The sequence below is a fragment of the Oncorhynchus kisutch genome, linkage group LG4 (assembly GCF_002021735.2).
Source record: "Oncorhynchus kisutch isolate 150728-3 linkage group LG4, Okis_V2, whole genome shotgun sequence".
Taxonomy (NCBI): domain Eukaryota; kingdom Metazoa; phylum Chordata; class Actinopteri; order Salmoniformes; family Salmonidae; genus Oncorhynchus; species Oncorhynchus kisutch.
In genome coordinates this window covers 67,971,913-67,991,277 of record NC_034177.2, presented here as the reverse complement: position 1 = coordinate 67,991,277, position 19,365 = coordinate 67,971,913, and the positions used below count along the sequence as shown (strand labels likewise).

At 43.7% G+C, this 19,365-nt stretch overlaps 1 protein-coding gene across 2 annotated transcripts in view; it reads right to left on the bottom strand.

Annotated features, from left to right (window-relative positions):
- The window catches only part of ttc27 (tetratricopeptide repeat domain 27), a 119,573-nt gene that overhangs the window by 78,667 nt on the left and 21,541 nt on the right, over positions 1-19,365 (bottom strand). For both annotated transcript variants that reach the window (XM_020481718.2, XM_020481719.2), the window contains 2 exons: positions 5,719-5,883; positions 5,449-5,591 (listed from right to left, as the gene is read on the bottom strand). In XM_020481718.2, the coding sequence (XP_020337307.1) occupies positions 5,449-5,591; positions 5,719-5,883 (308 nt within the window). The remainder of the gene's footprint in view (positions 1-5,448; positions 5,592-5,718; positions 5,884-19,365) is intronic.

Below are 19,365 nucleotides of genomic sequence, written 5' to 3'. Positions count from 1 at the left end.
TGGTGACACCAACTCAAAAAGTTGGTGGCACTGGGGAAAATGTTAGTCTGGAGCCCTGTCAAAGGGTTGGATGTTTTTTATCTGCTGCAGAGTAATGTGTTCTGCCAATTTGGCTGTTGGGAAGAGAATCATGCAATAGGATGTTATGCAGCAAAATATGTTGGTCGGACAACACTATGTACAGTTGAAGTCACAAGTTTACATACACAAGTGGCCCACCGTTTGTTCTTTTGACAGTAGATGTTCAAGAGGACAATGAGTGAAGCCTCCACACACACACACACCACTGGCAACAGGACCAGAGGGGTCGGTGGAGTCTGGTTTAGTATAGGTACAAGCAGAACCCCAGCAGGATAGAAAAATGCAGATAGGATGAAATACGAGGGAAACCAAGACGAATCACAAGTTGAAGACAGACCGGTCAGAGGGGCTAAACAAAATAACAGCCCCCTCTGCTTTCTCTCCCCCTCATTCCATCTGGAAAGTCTGCGTGTTTGTGAGTACGTCTGTGTGTGTGACATTCAGCAAACACCCTCCTTCCCCTTTGTCCCTTGACATTGTTGGGTAGGGTTCAGCCCAAACCAGGCTCTGAAACACCCACCTTGGGGCCCCTTGTGCTTGTAGAGGCCCTTTCCACTGGCCATACTTTTTAGTGTGTGTGTGTGTGTGTGTGAACCCACTACGCCATGGACCTGTAATAGGCACTTCATCATGGGGGGAGTGACACGGTTTGGGCCCAGGGTGAGAGTTAAACAGCTGGGCGCTGTCTGCCTCACCTCTGCTCTCCACTGCTGTGTGGCTCTACTGACTGGATATTTGATTGTTCTAGCAGGGAGAGACGGGGCTGAGATGATGACAGAGTCAGATGGATTAGATAAACAGCAGAAGATAGCTTAGCCCCTGAAGTGTCAGCAGGTGACTAGCCCACATGCTTGGCTTGGAGAATGTCCCTGGACAGGAGTGTCAGATCATCGCGTGATGCTGCTGGATCATAAAATCACCATGTCCATGACAGAGCTGCCTGCCTTCTCTAATCTTCAAATCAATCTACTGGGCTCAGATGCTTCATTCTTGTGCACAGGTTAAAGGGTTCATGGTGAAAAAAAAATAGCTCAGGTCAGGGTAATGCAGGGCAATAGTTATTCAATGCGCATTACAGTCTAAGTAATACCCTCCATGCTGTACATCTCAGCAAAAATCTATTGAAAACAAAAATCAATATCGTTCATCCAAAAAATATATCTTCCACACTTCACGCACTGCAGTTCGGGGCCCATTCAAAATGAGTATGGATTCAAGGATGAAGCCTAGACTGTACAGCACACGCCACTGGCTTCCAGTCGAAGCTTGAATCATCTTCAAGACCCTGGTGCTTGCCTACAGAGCAGCCAGGGGTTACTGCCCCTCCTTGCCTTCAGGCTATTCTCAAACACTACATCCCAACCAGAGCACTCCGTTCCACCAACCATGGCCTCTTTGCCCTCCCTCCACTACAGGAGGGCAGCTCCCGCACTGCCCAGTCAAAGCTCTTCTCTGTCCTGGCATCCCAACAGTGGAACAAGCTTCCTTCTAAAGTCAGGACAGGAGAGTCCCTGCCCATCTTACAAAAACATTGAAAGAGCATCTTAAATACCTCGCCGCCATTGGACTCGGGAGCAGTGGAAACGCGTCACCATCTCGACGGACGATTCTGATTTTAGCAGATGCCAGGTGAACGCTACCTGTCAGTATGACAATGCCCCCATGCACAAAGCAAGGTCCATACAGAAATGGTTTGTCGAAATCGGCGAGGAAGAACTTGACTGGCCTGCACAGAGCCCTGACCTCAACCCCATTGAACACTTTGGTGATGAATTGTTACGCCGACTGCAAGCCAGGCCTCACTAATGCTCGTGGCTGAATAGAATCCCCATAGCAATGTTCCAACATCTAGTGAAAAGCTTCCCAGAAGAGTGGAGGCTGATAGCAGCAAAGGGGGGACCATCTCCATATTAATGCCCATGGTTTTGGAATGAGATGTTTGATGAGCAGATGTCCCCACACTTTTGGACATGTAGTGTATCTTAAGATGAACTCACTTATAGTAAACTGGTCTGGACAAGAGCGTCTGCTAAATTACTAAAATCTCAAATGTACAGTATAGCGATAGAATGCCTACCCAGATCACATATCTGTGTAACCATACTATGTAGCTTCACAATTCATCTCATTTAGAACAGAGAACTTGAGAGCGAATCTGTGGCGAGAGGAGTCTCCTCAGATCATGAAGCCTGGGGTTGAGGTGCATTGCAGTGGCGAGCAGAGTGGATATGGAGAATCAGGTAGGGGTGTGTGTGTGTGTGTGTGAGAGAGACCGAGAGAGTCAGTGGGTCTGGGGTCTGATTCATGCAGAGCTGACAGGCGTGCACAGTGCAGCTTGTTTCCACTCTCTCGGGGTCCTTTGGATACGTGGCTCTTTCCTGCACTGACAGCCGCTCCACGGGCGTGCTGGCCAATCACCTAGCATCCTGTCGTCACTAGAGCCCGACCGATAAATAGTTTGACTGATATCAGCCGATACTAGCCTTGCATAGAAATATTTGTTATTATATACAGTAACATAGAACAAACAAATATGTCTGCTCATTTGCAGTAAAAAAAAATATTTGTTCAACAAGCTGCTCATTGAACATCATTCAGCTCGTAAGTCACGACGTGAGAGAGTGGGCATGGCGCTTCAACACCGAGTAGCTTGCCACAGCCAGCGACAGCTTATTTCAACCAGTAAATAATCAAAGTACACTTCACCAAGCCAGCAGCCCTGTACTCATCACATGCTTACTTAACATTAGCTGGCTAGCCAGCAATGTAGTTAGGCTTTGTCTTGTCAGTAAGGTAGTTAGCCTAACTTGCAAGCAAACTGTTTATGTGCCAAAGTGAACTCATCCTTGATACAAAAATAACACAGTTACTATCTGGGCCTATTATGTTAGTGGGCTTATTTGTTTTTTTTCCCTAAATACACAATCTGCAAAAAGACAGACAGTTAGACTATATCTACGATACAACCATGTGTTTACATTCATGAGAAAACATTTTCGCAATGAACAGCTAGCGTGTATTTGCCAGAACAATATTTCATTGTGGGGTTGCCATAATTGTTTTCTTTACATAACATTAGATTGTTGTAAAGCACGTTAGGCAATCTACTCAATACAAATGCTGATGCTGACATCTAGTGGTGACATTACAAACTGCATGTTACTGCATAGTTTGTACTTGTGAACAGCGCAGTTTCAAATATACTTTGAGACAGTTATTTTCATTCTGTCCTTGTTTATTAGTGTTCTTGTAGTGCTTCAGCACAAAACCTAATGCATTCTTCTAGAAAAAATATTTAACAAGTGTTTTGTATTTAGAGGATATGATTACTTTTTGGTGGTCATCATATAACCAAAAGTTAACTAAATATGTAAAATTACATTTAAGAAATCATAATTTAGTGCATCTGTTAATCTTCGGAGAACAATGTGTAAAAATAAATAAATCATTACACCTCTTTAAAAAATATATATATTTTCTTAACTGACCGCCATTAACCGGTCAACAAACGGTAAATACAATTTTTAATTAAACAGTAAAATGACGTGACCAACTGAAAATACTATCAGAGGTCTGTATATAATGACGAGATGCTTGTCTCCGCCCTAACAATGGGAGTCGTCCCAAGGCGAGAAGGCAGGCGACAAGCTTAGGCCCAGAATAAGCCCACAGAAACGCATTGTACAGATTTTGGCGAGTGAAACATCTCGCTTCTTCCTCTGATACCATGCATGCATACAAGGACCAGACATTTTTCATTCACAACTTGATGGAAACATGCAACAATAGCAAGCCTATCGTATTACAGTCAAAAGACTATAGACTATTATTGAACATATAACTCCCGTAATTTTCAAACATTTGCCAAAATGCAATTTGCGGAAAACAGTCCTAAACAGAGCACCTCATGTGAGCAGTTCCATATGTGACAGAGATGAAAATCTCCATTAGAAACTTAGAAAGAGGGGGAATATAATAGCAACTACAATAATAGTTTGCTAATATGACTAGGATTGTCACTTTGGCCTATGGACAATGAAAGATAGTTGATATGAAAACCAATGGAACAATGGCATGAGGAAGTCTTTATAAAATAATTGCCTCCACATTTCTACAGATGGATTTTCACATGGCTACTTTGAAGCCAGGTAAAACATGCCTCATTATTTGAAGTCAAGTAACATGTTCAGGTTTCAAACAATTATATCGCTTCAATCTAGCATTACAAAGTGGTGGGTGACGAGCTGATAGTCAACCGTAGGCAGGCTATAGCCTACGCATCCCAGTGGCGAATGGGAGGCGAGCTTTACGAGTTGAGATTGTGGAAAAAAAGAGCTCATTTTTAATCGTGGCAAACAACGTTTTTAACAAGATTGCATTTAGAATTTTCATTTCTTGCTCAGTGACTGGGCTTACAAAAACACGTTTCACTCCAGTAACCTACAGGCTTCATGAAGAGCCACCCTCGTGCTGTCTGACAGGCGGTAGGCTATTCAGCTCCTCACACTAGGCTCTGTATGCTGTGCACATGTGATAAATCAAATGCATGATGAGTAACAAAAATACACAAGGGCCAATTCCACCAAATGATGCAAATTAACCTTTTGACCGATAAGCATGAACGGTCAAATGTATTTTCGGCAGCTAACCGATTAACATCCCTAATCGGCAGATATATCTGTAAAATCGGTGACTTTTGCCTAACTAAAAATCGGTAACAGACCCAAAAATCCTATATCGTCGGGCTCTAGTCGTCATCCTTGATTCAGTGACATCATAGCACTGCACCCATGTTCAGTGACCCACAAAACGGAGGGAATCGCAACATATCCCAGTTCTGTACTGCACACCCCATCCATGGGATATGCATAAATCAGTAAAATGGTAGAACTAATGGTAACTGGACCATTCTCAGTACTGTGAGTCTCAGAGGGTAAGGTCATTATCTAATGAACGGAAAGTAATGCAGTTGCCGGTAACATGCCATAAAATAATATTATAAAGTTTCAAAACAAGTATCTAGGGATCTGACTTGAGGAACGGGTCTCCTGAAAATAGCCCACAAAAAACCTGTCCTCCCTCTCCGCCAAGCCAAAGGCAAGCTCGGCATGTACACTGGCTACGCCTGACCTGACAAATGAGGCCGAACAGCCGTTCTAGAAAGCAATAAACCCACCCCCCACCAACTTCTCACTGAGGAAAGACAGAGAATGGGAATTCTCCCTGCAGTCACTTTCGTCCTGATTTTCCAAGGCCTCCATCACATCAGTTATTGAGGGGTGGAGATCCCCCTCTGCTGTTGACACTGAGTATCACACTGGATGTGTCGCCCAATGTGAGCGAGGGTGAAAGATGTAGAGTGCTTACCTTGGGCAGGCTGGCCAGTGGGGTGGGGGAGAGGGTCAGCTCACGGTCTGGCTCAGGGGCTGGGAAGTCTTCCTTACGCTTGACATCCAGGATCAGCTGGGCAAGGAAGTTCTGCTGGAAGCGAGTCCGTTTGCCCAGAGCACCTGCATGAAGGGAAGACCTCATCCAATTACCATGTTGCACATACACTTCCCTGACCAAAAGTGTAGGCCTTCTAAACAGTCAAGCTGTTACTGTATGTTGAGACTGGTCCAAGCCTACTGTACCTACCTATCATGTTCATATTTAGGCCAGAGAGTTCCTTGGCCCGTTGAAAGTGCTCCTTGGCTGGGTTGTACTCATAGTAGGTCAGAGACGTGTAGCCACATTCCAGGTGGAACTGGATGGACAGGTTCCGGAGGGTTCCCTCAGAGAACAGAGACTCATACTTCATTACTGCAGAGAAGATGAGGTAAAAGGATAATAATACTACCTATTTCAGTTAAACATAGAATAATTTTCATAGATTTAATAAGCTATTATCAGTTGAGAAAATTTATTTTAATTTTATTTTTTAAATGTTCTCAAAACCGACCACCCTACATTGTATTTTTGCATCAAAAGATGGCACATCTCATCTACTCCTAAAACTCCATTGAAGACCATCCAGAGGTCAATAAGAGCTCAGTGCACCTGCAGACCATTACCATTAGGTCATTGGTCGGCAACACAGAGCGAGAGAGACCTCGAGGAGACACATTAAAAGAGACAAATGGACAGCGGAGAAGAGAAAAGGTGTTTTGGCTTCGTCCTATCAGTTTAGTCTCGCTCAAGGCTGTGCGTGGTGTGGAAATGATCCCCGGCTCCTAATGTGTATAATTCATGACGCCGCGTACCCTCGCGTTCCCCCATTCAACATTTATGAGGCAGCATGGGCCCATGCCAGAGAGATTTACTCTGCGCCTTATGTGTCACCTTCACTGCAGCTATTTCACACCAGGAAATGAGCTTCCTGGGCTGTTTTGACATGTGCAACGGGAGGGGGCACTTTTGTAAGGATAACATAACACCACAACAGCCGTGTTGGGTTAGAGCTGCGACACCTTGACGGACGGTCGTTAAGATGATGACAAAGGAACAGAGGGGGATGAAAGTGAAGGTGAAGAAAAGAAAAGTCCTTACCCAATTTCAAATTTGGATAGGAGAAAACAGAGTGAATAGGTGTCATGACCAATCCCTTTACATTGCTAGGTTGCCAGGGAGCATGGGATCTGCTCTGAAACAAACATCCTTGACAGGGCACAATATTCGAATCAGGTAATACTGTACCTCCCCACCCATTTCACTTAGCCTCAAAACGTTTTCTATTTCATACCTACTGATCACGACCCTTGCAGCATGACATCGCAAGATTAGCATGGGCCAACACAGGACAAATGAGCATATACCTTTACGGGTTTACTGCTAATCCTTTTATTAAGTCTGTTATTCAGGCCTTGTTAGAATGAACACTGACTGATTTATTCATTCTCAGGAAATGTTATTGTCGGGTGAAAGAGGCCAAAGAGAGACCACAATAACAGTCAGTGTTGAAATAGTGTACATTAATGTATCCAATCCTCAGTGTCAACTCAAAACCAACAGCAAAGCGTATGAGACAAAGAGAAAATGGATTGTAAAAATCCTTTCCAATCTGCATGCCTTTCACACCTCACAAAGTAGTAAACAGGATTGTGTGGTCTTTTATTGGCTGCATCTCTGGAATTTGGATTGGCTGTTTGTTTGCCACCCTTCATACACACACACACACACACACACACACACACAATGGAAAGTGAACTCCCGTTTAAAGCAGAGGTCAACTATAATTAAGCAGAACAATCTTAAACCGTGGTCTGCTACTACTGACCTAGTGGCAGGTCTACACAATAGGATAAACCAATGGGCAAACAAGTTGACTTAATGAGCTCAAACCACCCTGAAACTAAGGGGAAGGTGAAACAGAAAATGGGGTTTCAAGGGGGATTCCCTTCAGTCTCATTCCCACTATTTCTTAAATTTGAAATGCTGCCCTTGAGTCCCTTGACCTTTTGGCCCTGATGGAGACATGGATCATCCCAGAGAACACTGCTACTCTAGCTGCTCTTTCCTCATCTGACTAGGTTCTGTCTCGTAGTCAAAGAGCATCTGGCCAGGGCTACTCATTTCTCCTAACTGGAGATGCTCTCACCTGTCCATCTGCTCATTGAATTCCATGCCATCAATGTCACTTGTCGACTCCAGCTTAATATTGTTGTCATCCAGTGCCCACCAGGTGCCCTTGGAGAGTTACTCAATGAGCTTGACTCCTTGATACACTCGACTCATATCTCCGCTTGGATGTTGGTCCACCACCTCATGCTCATCCTCGACAACACAAAGCTGCTCTTCCTCTCATGGAAGGTCTACCCGCTAAAAAACATGGAAGGTCTACAACTCCACGATGTCGCCCTCCAAGTGTGCAAAGAACCTTGGCGTGACCCTGGACAACACCCTGTTGTTCTCTGCAAACATCAAATCAGTGACTCGATCCTGCAGGTTCATGCTCCACAACATCCGTAGAGCACGACCCTACCTCAACCTTCCCATGTTACGCCGTTCCTCCGCACACTCCTCTGACTTCCAGGCTCTGCTCAAACCCTACACCCCAACCCGAGGACTCAGTTCTGCCACCTCTGGTCTCTTGGCCCTCGCACCCCTACGGGAGGGAAGCTCCCGCTCAGCCCAGTTCAAGCTCTTCTCAGTCCTGGCACCACAACGTTGGAACCAGCTTTCCTCTGAAGCTAGGACAGCAGTGTCCCTGCCCAAAAAGCCCTACCTCTTCAAAGAGTATCTTAAATAACCCCCCTCACCTAGACCCCCGAGAGAGAAAAAAAAACACAAAAGAAACACTCACTTACAATTTATCCCACCCACCCCACTCCCCCCTTTCCTAGCTTTGACTTTGCTGATTACTACTTTGAGGAAAAGTGTACTTACTATGCCTGTGATATGTGGTTGTCTCACCTACACTACATGACCAAAAGTGTGTGGACACCTGCTCATTGAACATCTCATTCCAAAACCATGGGCATTAATATGGAGTTGGTCTCCCCTTTGCTGCTATCAGCCTCCACTCTTCTGGTAAGGCTTTCCACTAGATGTTGGAACATTGGAGCGGGGACTTGCTTCCAATCAGCCACAAGAGCGTTAGTGAGGTCAGGCACTGATGTTGAGCGATTAGGTCAGGCTCAAGGTCGGCGTTCCAATTCATCCCAAAGGTGTTTGATTGTGTGGAAGAACCTCAACCCTGAGTTATTCAAACCATTTCTGTATGGTGCACATGGCCATTGTGCACAGGGGCATTGCTGAAACAGGAAAGGTCCTTCCCCAAACTGTTGCCACAAAGTTGGAAGCACAGAATCATCTAAAATGTCATTGTATGCTGTAGCGTTAAGATTTCCCTTCACTGGAACTGAGGAGCCTGAACCATGAAAAAACAGCCCCAGACCATTCCTCCTTCACCAAACTTCAAAGTTGGCACTGCATTCGGGCAGGTAGCGTACACCTGGCATCCGCCAAACCCAGAATCATCCGTCGTGCTGCCAGATGAAGGCCTTGCGCATGCTCGGCCATGGAAACCCATTTCATGAACCTCCAGACGAACAGTTCTTGTGCTGATGTTTCTTCCAGAGGCGGTTTGAAACTTGGTAGGGAGTGTTGCAACCAAGGACAGATGATTTTTACACACTACGTGCTTCAGCACTCGGAGGTCCCGTTCTGGGAGCTTGTGTGGCCTACCACTTCGCGGCTGAGCCATTGTTGCTCCTAGACGTTTCCACTTCACAATAACAGCACTTAGTTGACCAGGACAGCTCTAGCTGGGCAGAAATTTGACGTACTGACTTGTTGGAAAGGTGGCATCCTATGACGGTGCCAAATTGAAAGTCACTGAGCTCTTCAGTACGGGCCATTCTACTGCCAATGTTTGTCTATGGCGATTACATGGCTGGGTGCCCGATTTTATACAACAGTCTGCAACGGGTGTGGCTGAAATATTCATAACTCATTTGAAGAAGTGTCCACATAGCTACACTATATATACACAAAGGTATCTTAAGATGAATGCACTAACTATGTCACCCTGGATAAGAGCGTCTGCTAAATGACTGAAATGCCAGCTGTAGTAAGAGAGGAAAACTCTGTTGCGAACCCTGGCAAAACCAATGAATCAACGATACTCCTTTATACATAAACAATAGATAATATGCCATGTGTTTCACCAGTGATTTGTTGCCAAGCACTGCGGTGAAAGTGAGTGTGAAGGACAGAGCAGTCAATATACCCACCACAGAGGGCAAAAGGGAATAGCACAACAACCAAGCCAAGTCATTTCTTCACAGTTCACACAACATTGGGGGCTTTGGGCACTCAATCTGTCAACAGCGAGAGGTGCAAAGCGCAGGAGAACCAACACCTGTGTTTGAGTCACATGTTTCAGGTGTCAGGTGTTTTAGTCATGCTCAATCAACCATCACTTGGGAGAATACAGAGGACTTAGATTTTTATAAGATGCACTATGACCATTAGCAAACGTCTCAGTGAACAATTTTCTATTAAAATGTATGGTGAAAAGCCTAAATTCTTCCATGTTACTATAATTCACAATATGGCGGTACATAATTCCATTTGTGAGGGAAAATATTGGGATAGATTGCTTTCAGAATCTGACATCCCCTTATGTGAAAACATAAGCAGAGCTGCTCACAGGCAAACATAACATGTCCTTAACATTAAAGCAATGTGTTTGGCAGCAGGACTGGCATCAGCAACTCCCTCCTGGGTGCAGTGGCCCAGCAGCAGTGACAGGTTGGCTGCGGCACCTGGCGACCTCTCAAACTGGAGCAGATTTCAACGCTAGCTGTGTTGATGCATAGATCTGGCTGGGCACTGGAGGTGTCAGCGCAGCAGCTGGGGTTTTTTCACACAAGCCACTGTGTTCATATGCTGTTTTCTGTCCTTGATTGTGCCGGAACATTGAGCGCATATAGACAAGACGTTAGAACGATGTGTTGTGTCAGACACGGAAAACAGACTTCTATGACGGTCAAACTGACAGGATGTATCACACGGTCAGAGTATCCCAATACTCTGCTACTCACTACAAGAGCCAGTGCTATATTCAGTACCAGTGCCTCTCCTCATGCACCATTATCATAACTGCATGTGGGAGAGGTGGGGGTTTTCTGCAGTGTGCCAACATAAAAAGGCCAGTACCATTCTCCTCAATATCCCTGCCTTAGGCTCTCTAGGGCTACCTCCCATTGTTGAGGAAATTAGGGCTTTCGCTGCACTGCTCACAATAGCCATTGAGGGGGCAGGCTGCCTAGCACCAGTACCAATGTTTAGATGCCCCACTCCCACCAGCATGCCCTGGTGACTCAGCCCACACAGAGCCCTCGGTGCACGCTGAGGCAGGGCTGATCCATCTTGCTGCAGTCTCTCCTAGGTTCTGATGAGATCAGAGCCAGACTGGAGTTCCACAGGCAGGCTGACTTCATCCTCCAGGAGGGGGAGAGAGACTTCAACGCAGCTGATGTTTCCCTCCTCCGCCTACCCAATTACCTCACTCCCTCCCTTCCATGTCCCTGCCAGTATGAGTCATACAGCAGCGGTCAGGCTCCTCAGTAGTCAAACAGGCATTTTCATGCAAATGCAGGTCCTAATACAGAGGGAAACACAGGGGTCATAGATGTATACTGTAGATACAGGTATAATCCTCAACCCAAACCAGCTCTGCAGAATGGCCATGTAGAATGTGGCCACCGTCTGGCTTTGATTTACAGCGATGTAGCTACCAAGGTTGAATGGTAATAATGGACCATGCTGATATAACCATGCAGTGCATATCTGCATGTGCCTCTCTGCCTGTGATTCAGAGGCAAGATATCTCAGAGTTCCATCTGCAGCAGGGATTGAATATGTTCCATTTGTTGCTCCATTCCCGTTTCTATGCATTCCTCAACTTGTTTGTCTACCCCCCTCTTCATTTCTACTCCTCCCGCCATCTTTCCCTATCCCCACCCAGTTAAAGTGTTGAGCGGGAGGACAGATGCCATGGCTCCTCTTCCAGGACTAAGGATGGGGCTTGTCACCGCCTCTCCCAAGAGCAGGCCAACTAGGTGAACCACTTTCCCAGACGCCCCCTTAAAGCTAGACGAATGTCTCTTTCTGTTGCCCCGGGTGGAAAACCCAGCGCCTCCAACTACACTTAACAAATCATACAGATTCCACTCAACACAGAGGCCCTTGGTCCCTGCAGCTAGATAAAATAACCTTCCCAGTTTAAATAAATTGCCAGTCGAAGTCGTCAAAATAGGCTAGTTCCAAAACATAGGCTATAAGGAAATAACCCTGTGCCCTCCAACATCACTCGTTATTAGGTTACATTTACGGAATACTATCGTTTCAAAGAGGTCAGGTAGGCCTATTACTTAATTGATGTGAATAGACCAATATCCGGATAAATTAAGAACAGGTGTGTTTTCTGCATTGAACAAATGATCAGTTCTTCAATTTAATAAACATCTGACATATGCATTTTGGAAAGAGAGACCATTACTAAAGCCCCTAGGACTTAATTTCTTCGGGATCGGTGTCCCATCCACCGGACCATTGAGCTAACGTTAGGCTAATGTGATAAGCTTGAGGTTGTTAGAAACAAAAAAACAGGACATAGAATTTAAGATTTCTGCCAATATCAGATATGTCTAACGGCACTGTCCAACTTAGTGGGTTTTACAGTGAAAGAATACCATACTATTGTTTGAGGAGAGTGCAGAGTTTTGAACAAAGTAATGAATAAACAAATTAGGCACATTTGGGCAGTCTTGATACAACATTTTTAAAATAAAATGCAATGATTCATTGGCTCAGTCCAAAATTTTGCACCTGCACTGATGCCATCTAGTGGCCAAAATATAAATTGCACATGGGCTGGAATAATACATTATGGCCCTTCTCTCGCATTTCAAAGACGGTACAAAAAAAAATACAAAAGAACGGTTGGCTTTTTCTTTGTGTTATCTTTTACCAGATCTAGTGTTTTAAATTCTCCTACATTCCTTTCACATTTCCAAAAAACATCAGTGTTACCTTTCAAATGGTACCAATAATATGCCTATCCTTGCTTCAGTCCTGAGCTACAGGCAGTTAGATTTATGCCATTTTAGGCGAAAATTGAAAAAAGGGGGAAATCCGAGGTTTTAAAGGAAAGATTCACCAATTTTGCATAGGATGCTAAACTCATCATACCGGCTGTATATCAGCCTGCTTGATCATCGGCAATAGCTCAGATACACATTACATTAGCCTGGGAATAGAACATCGCTCAGTGATGAACAAAAACTATACAACATTCAAAATAGGTCAATCTTTCCTTTAAGTGAACTCTTGAAAATAGATAAGTGGAGCACATTAACGTCACACTTTCCCCTCACTTTCATGTGTAATCATTACTCATTCTGTTTTGCAATGAAAAATTATGCATTTATTGGACAGATTCAGGTAGGTCTCCCCCATTTGCTGAACCTGTCCAATAGAAACACCAGTTTGTGTTGGAAAACCGGACAGTTCTGCGACTGTTTGGAGAACTGATTACACCCATGGTATCAAGTCAAATGCTTTTGGTGCCCTTCGTGAGGTAACATCAATCAATAGATGACTAGCGCTCACAAAATACAGGGACAATTGATTGGTTAGCTAGTGCAGTGTTCTCTGAAGTCAAGACTCCAAAAGGTCTATTCGGTAGAGTATATTTTAATCCTTTCTCAAAGAGCTCAATTCCTTCCCAAATCAGATGACTAATTCTGGGTTTAATAATTGTATGTTTGTATGGTTCCCTGCCTCTTGAACGATTAATAGACTACCTGTTCCTACACTGCAATTCAATGTGCAATTACAAACCCAATGTGCCAGACACAGCAGAGAGGGAGCCGGGGATAATCTAGCGGCAATATCTCCACCAACAGTCTGAAAACGCAGACACACTAAACAATCTTTGTTCAAGAGCCAATGAAGGCATCACATTGCAGAACTGTCTAAAAAAAGAAAAACACCAGCAGCCTCCCTGTTACGGTCTTGGTTGGCAAATTTCCCAGTCAAACAGTTTCTTTCTGATTCCAAACTGAACAGGCTTCCAGTGGGGGAGAACAAAAAGGTTAGTGCTTTGTTGGCTGTCAGTTTGAGGAAGGGATGTCATCTTTAAGAGGGATAAAGCGCAGAGGATGTGTCAATGCTGACATGAGCCCTGCTGCTTTGAAATGCTATTATATTTCTGTGGCCCAGCCAGCCACACTCCAAATCTCCATAAAGTGATTAAGAGCAGTGAGAGATGGGGAGAGAATTCATAAATTGCTCATATTAGGGGTCTGGATCAAAAATGGAGCTAACGTGCTCTTTTCTGTTGAAATAGCGCTTATTTCCCCCATGCTGATGAGGGAAAATAACAGAACGGCAGAGTCTGTAGAAAAGTCAAATGTCTCAACTCGGCATCAACGGTGGGTGCTCCCACAGTCTCAACCAATGAAAAACTCAAACATTATGGATCGAACTGACAGATCTCACTACCGACTGACTCCACCATGGACTTGCCGGCTGTTGAATGTCGACAAGGCCTTCTATAGCAGGCATGCTTCGCAAACCTGTCATGTTCTCTACGATGTCTCAAGGTAAAGTCAGCCATCAATATCATGATAATGATGCAGGTATTCAGTCATAACTACATAATCATTCCCAAAAAATTGCTACTCAAGCAAAGAGTTACATGCATTGCATTATAACTAGGGCTGACCCATTTAGTCAAAAGGTCGATTGTTTTGGTCGATAGGCTGTTGGTTGACCAAGATTTCTTTAGTAGAGAAGCCGCAAATATATATGCAGTACCAGTAAAAAGTTTGGACACCTACTCATTCAAGGGGTTCTCTTTTTTGTAATATTTTCTACATTGTAAATACTGAAAAAATCTAAACTATGAAATAACACATATGGAATTGTAGTAACCAAAAATGGGTAAAACATAAAAACAATTAATATTTTAGATTCTGCAAAGTAGCCACCCTTTGCGTTGACAGCTTTGCGCACTCTTGGCATTCTCTCAACCAGCCTCACCTGGAATGCTTTTCCAACAGTCTTGAAGGAGTTCCCACATACACTGAGCACTTGTTGGCTGCTTTTCCTTCACTCTGCTGTCCAACTCATCCCAAACCATTTCAATTGGGTTGAAGTCAGGTTATTGTGGAGGCTAGGTCATTTGATGCAGCACTCAATCACTCTCCTTCTTGGTCAAATAGCCCAATGCTCGTGTTTCTTGGCCCAAGCAAGTCTCATCTTCTTATTGGTGTCCTTTAGCAGTTGTTTTCTTTGCAGAAATTCAACTCTGAAGCATTTATTTGGGCTGCAATTTCTGTGGCTGGTAACTCTAATGAGCTTATCCTCTGCAGCAGAGGTAACTCTGGGTGTTCCTTTCCTGTGGTGGTCCTCGAGAGCCAGTTCCATCATAGCGCTTGATGGTTTTTGCGACTGCACTCGAAGAAACTTTCAAAGTCCTTGAAATGTTCCGGATTGACTTACCATTTCTTAAAGTAATGGACTGTCGTTTCTCTTTGCTTATTTGAGCTGTTCTTGCCATAATAAGGACTTGGTATTTTACCAAATAGGGCTATCTTCTGTATACCAACCCTACCCTGTCACAACAACTCATTGGCATTAAGGAAAGAAATTCCACAAATTAACTTTCAACAAATTTACATTTGCTTAACACTTCTTCGGTTACTACATGATTCCAAGTGTGTTATTTCATAGTTATGTCTTCACTATTATTCTACAATGTAGAAAATAGTACAAAATAAAGAAAAAACCTTGAATGAGTAGGTGTCCAAACTTTTGACTGGTACTGTATATTATATCTATCATTTTTTTATGCACACAAGACAACTGTCTAAATCACGCCTGTCTCATTGGACTAATCCATTGCCGAGGCCGCGGAGAAGGCACACCAGTAGTAAATTCACCATTCTAATCTACAGTGTTCGTTTGGTTTGGGTCATTTCTGTTAATGTATTCAATATATTGTTATTACAGTCTTACTGTTCTCATTGTCAGAGTGGCCACGATGTTTGCGGACCGAACAACCTACGCTACACTTGTAAGGAATGCGTTCTGGTTCATTTCAATCCATTTGATTTGTCAATTCATGAATTGTCTTTTGTTTGTAGCGCTCCAGTCAATGTTGAGTAAGTACGCGCACGTGATTACACATAGAAGACGACCTAGGCTACCTGGCCTGCGCGCAAACGTTGGTCTATAAATGTACCAATTTGGAATACTGATAGTATTTCTGATTGTCTTTACTCAACACCACTAATGAGCTTCTCAAAGTAATTTTTTCTTCACCTCAAACAGCAAGCAAGCAAAGTCTGCTATGACATCCATTGAGAATGACAATAGTTCCTCAATGTATCCCATTTGAAAAATCTTTCCAGCTCCCTTTTGAATCCCACTCACAGGGAGAGTAATAATAGGCCTTCCTGATTACCTATTATAATTTGTGCAAATAGTCTACAGCTGTGACTGTCTGGAGCAGGAAACTTAGGGCCCTCACTGGCGCAGAATTGGACCAGCGTCGTCCGGGTTAGGGGAGGGTTTGGCTGGGGTAGGCTGTCATAGTAAAATAAGATTTTGTTCTTAACTGGCTTGCCTAGTTAAATAAAGGTTAAATAAAATAAAATACAAATAGTTGGTAATGACAAGAAGCTAATTTTAGATTTTTCATTAACCACATGATAATGATTGAGATATGAAGACTTTATCAATAATTTATATGAAACTGTTCCACGAAAATATGCATATGAAAATCATACCTGGCACGCAGATCGGTAGAAATGGCACTCCAAATGGAAAAGGTTGCCGACCTATGGTGTAGCCTACTTACTACCAGCAACTTCAGGAGCTTAACAGTAGAATTTAAGAAGGCCAGCACCAAGGGTAAGGGTCGGAAAACACGTTCTTGATCTTTGGCTCCCTCGAGTCACTTGTGTGGCTTAATTATTTTAATCAAAGTGTGCTGAAAGCATTAGACAAGCTCATTAGCCTACTTTTTCCACGTTATATTACAGCCTTGTTTTAAAATTGATTAAATAGTCCCCCCCCCCCCCCCCCCATCAATCTACACACAATACCCCATAATGACAAAGAAAAACAGGTTTGTAGAGATTTTTTAAAATGTACCCCCCCCAGAAATATCACATAAGTATTCAGACCCTTTACTCAGTACTTTTTTGGAGCACCTTTGGTAGCGATTACAGCCTCGAGTCTTCTTGGGTATGACGCTATAAGCTTGGCACACCTGTGCTTGGCGACTTTCTCCCATTCTTCTCTGCAAATCCTCTCAACCGCTGTCAGGTTGGATGGGGAGCGTCACTGCACAGATATTATTATTATTATTATTATTATTATTTATTTTTTTACCTTTATTTTTCTTGGCAAGTCAGTTAATTAAGAACAAATTCTTATTTTCAATGACGGCCTAGGAACAGTGGGTTAACTGCCTGTTCAGGGGCAGAACGACAGATTTGTACCTTGTCAGCTCGGGGATTCGAACTTGCAACCTTTCGGTTACTAGTCCAACACTCTAACCACTAGGCTACCCTGCCGCCCCAGGTCAGGCAGGTCTCTCCAGAGATGTTTGATAGGGTTCAAGTCCGGGTACTGGCTGGGCCGGCCATTCAGAGACTTGTCCCGAAGTCACCCCTGTGTTGTCTTGGCTGTGTGCTTAGGGCCATTGTCCTGTTGGAAGGGGAATCTTTGCCCCAGTCTGAGGTCCTGAGCACTCTGGAGCAGGTTTTCATCAAGGATCTCTCTGTACTTTGCTCCATTCATCTTTCCCTCGATCCGGACTAGTCTCCCAGTACCTGGCGCTGAAAAGCATCTCCACAGCATGATGCTGTGGTGTCAGGTTTCCTCCAGGAGGCCACTGTATTCTTGGGGACCTTCAATGCTGCAGACATTTTTTGGTACCCTTCCCTAGATCTGTGCCTCGACACATCTGTGCCCTGTCTCGGAGCTCTACGGACAGTTACTTTGACCTCATGGCTTGGTTTTTACTCTGACAGGCACTGTCAACTGTGGGACCTTATATAGACAGGTGTGTGTCTTTCCAAATTATGGTCAATCAATTGAATTTACCACAGGTGGACTCCAATCAAGTTTTAGAATGATAATCAATGGAAATAATTTCAAGTCTCATCACAAAGGCTCTGAATACGGTAAATAAGGAAAATGTTCGTTTTTTTATAAATGTGAAAAAATGTGTACAAACCTTTGTAGAAATTTTGTCATTATGGGGTATTGTGTGTCAATTGATGATGACATTTGTGTTATTTAATCCATTTTAGAATAAGGCTGTATTGTAACAAATTGTGGAAAAGGTCAGGGTCTGAATACATGGTATAGTTGATTTTATATAAACACATAGGGTATGTCTACATATGGACAAATACACCTTTTAATATTTCGACTAAGATACATTTTTTTGTGTGGGGGGGGGGGGGGGCATCCCTAATTATAGCACTGCGTCAATGGACAAAAGGTTTAGGCCTACAGATTGGTAAGGTAACAGCTTGCTATACGTCATCGGAGTTTCATCTGAGGGGGATATTTTTAGGAGGTTCTTTGAACCATCACACTATTAATCAAGTTCTTAATGTACTCGTCTCCTGTCCTAGGCTATCTGTTCTGGTAAGGCCTAATCAGGAGTCCTGTGTAGTGGTGGTCCAGACATAAAGGGAATAAAATGTGCTTACAGCTGAGTTTTCCTTAAGTGGACTCCTTTAACAGGCTGACTACACCGCTCGCACGTTGCAAAATAAATTTAGAAATATGTTTTTCAATTATTCCACCCACACTGCTCGCACCCGCCAACGAGTGTCGGCGTTGCCACGGGCTAAAATAGTCGTCAGTTCTATTTCTGACTCTGCAAGTCCTGCCTCTCCCAACTCCTCATTGGTTTATAGAAGCAGGTACCCACGTGCCATCTCCTCATTGGTTATACCCACATGGGTGACAAAGACAAATGACGCCAGTGGCGGTAATGCACCTAATTTATGAAAGTTGCCAATCACAATATAAAGTCAAGAGAAGAAATAACCTTTAAGGAGGAGAGATACAGAAACGATTCGGTTGACTGTTTTATGTGTGGATTAATTGGCGGAGTAGAGGACCTTGTGCATTTCAGGTAAAATAACAACGCAATGTTTATTTCCCAGGACAAATTAACTAGCAACAGCAAGCTAGCTAAATAGGACAAATTAACTAGCAGGTGCAAGCTAACTAGCTAAAGTGTCATAAATATGTAATGATTTTCGACCTGTCCCCAAATTAATATAATTGGTTCAGAGTTTGTTTTGATATTTTAACCTGCGTGTCGTGATCGCGTTTGGTGTGGGGGGGACAAGATAAATGTATGCACGATGACGCAAGCGCACAGCCGGTTTGGGTTCAGTATAAGTCCTTTTGGAGGAAAATTAACCTGGCCGTCCTCACCCACCCAGCAGAAAATTGCTGCAAATGAAAGAAGACTCCTATTCAGGAGTGATGCCCACTTCAAATCTGACACAACAGAGACATTGTGAGCTCATCCCCTGCCACACTCTGCCCCCACACACACACAAAGGTGATGGCCAAAGTGAGATAAATATACCTTTCACCTAGCATTTTAGATTAGCCTAGGTTAAGGCCATATGACACTGGATTGCAAATATGCAAGAGTATACACCAAACAAAAGGAACACCTTAATATTGAGTTCTGGATTCACCTGGTCAGTCTGTCATGGAAAGAGCAGGTGTAATGAATGTTTTGTGTAC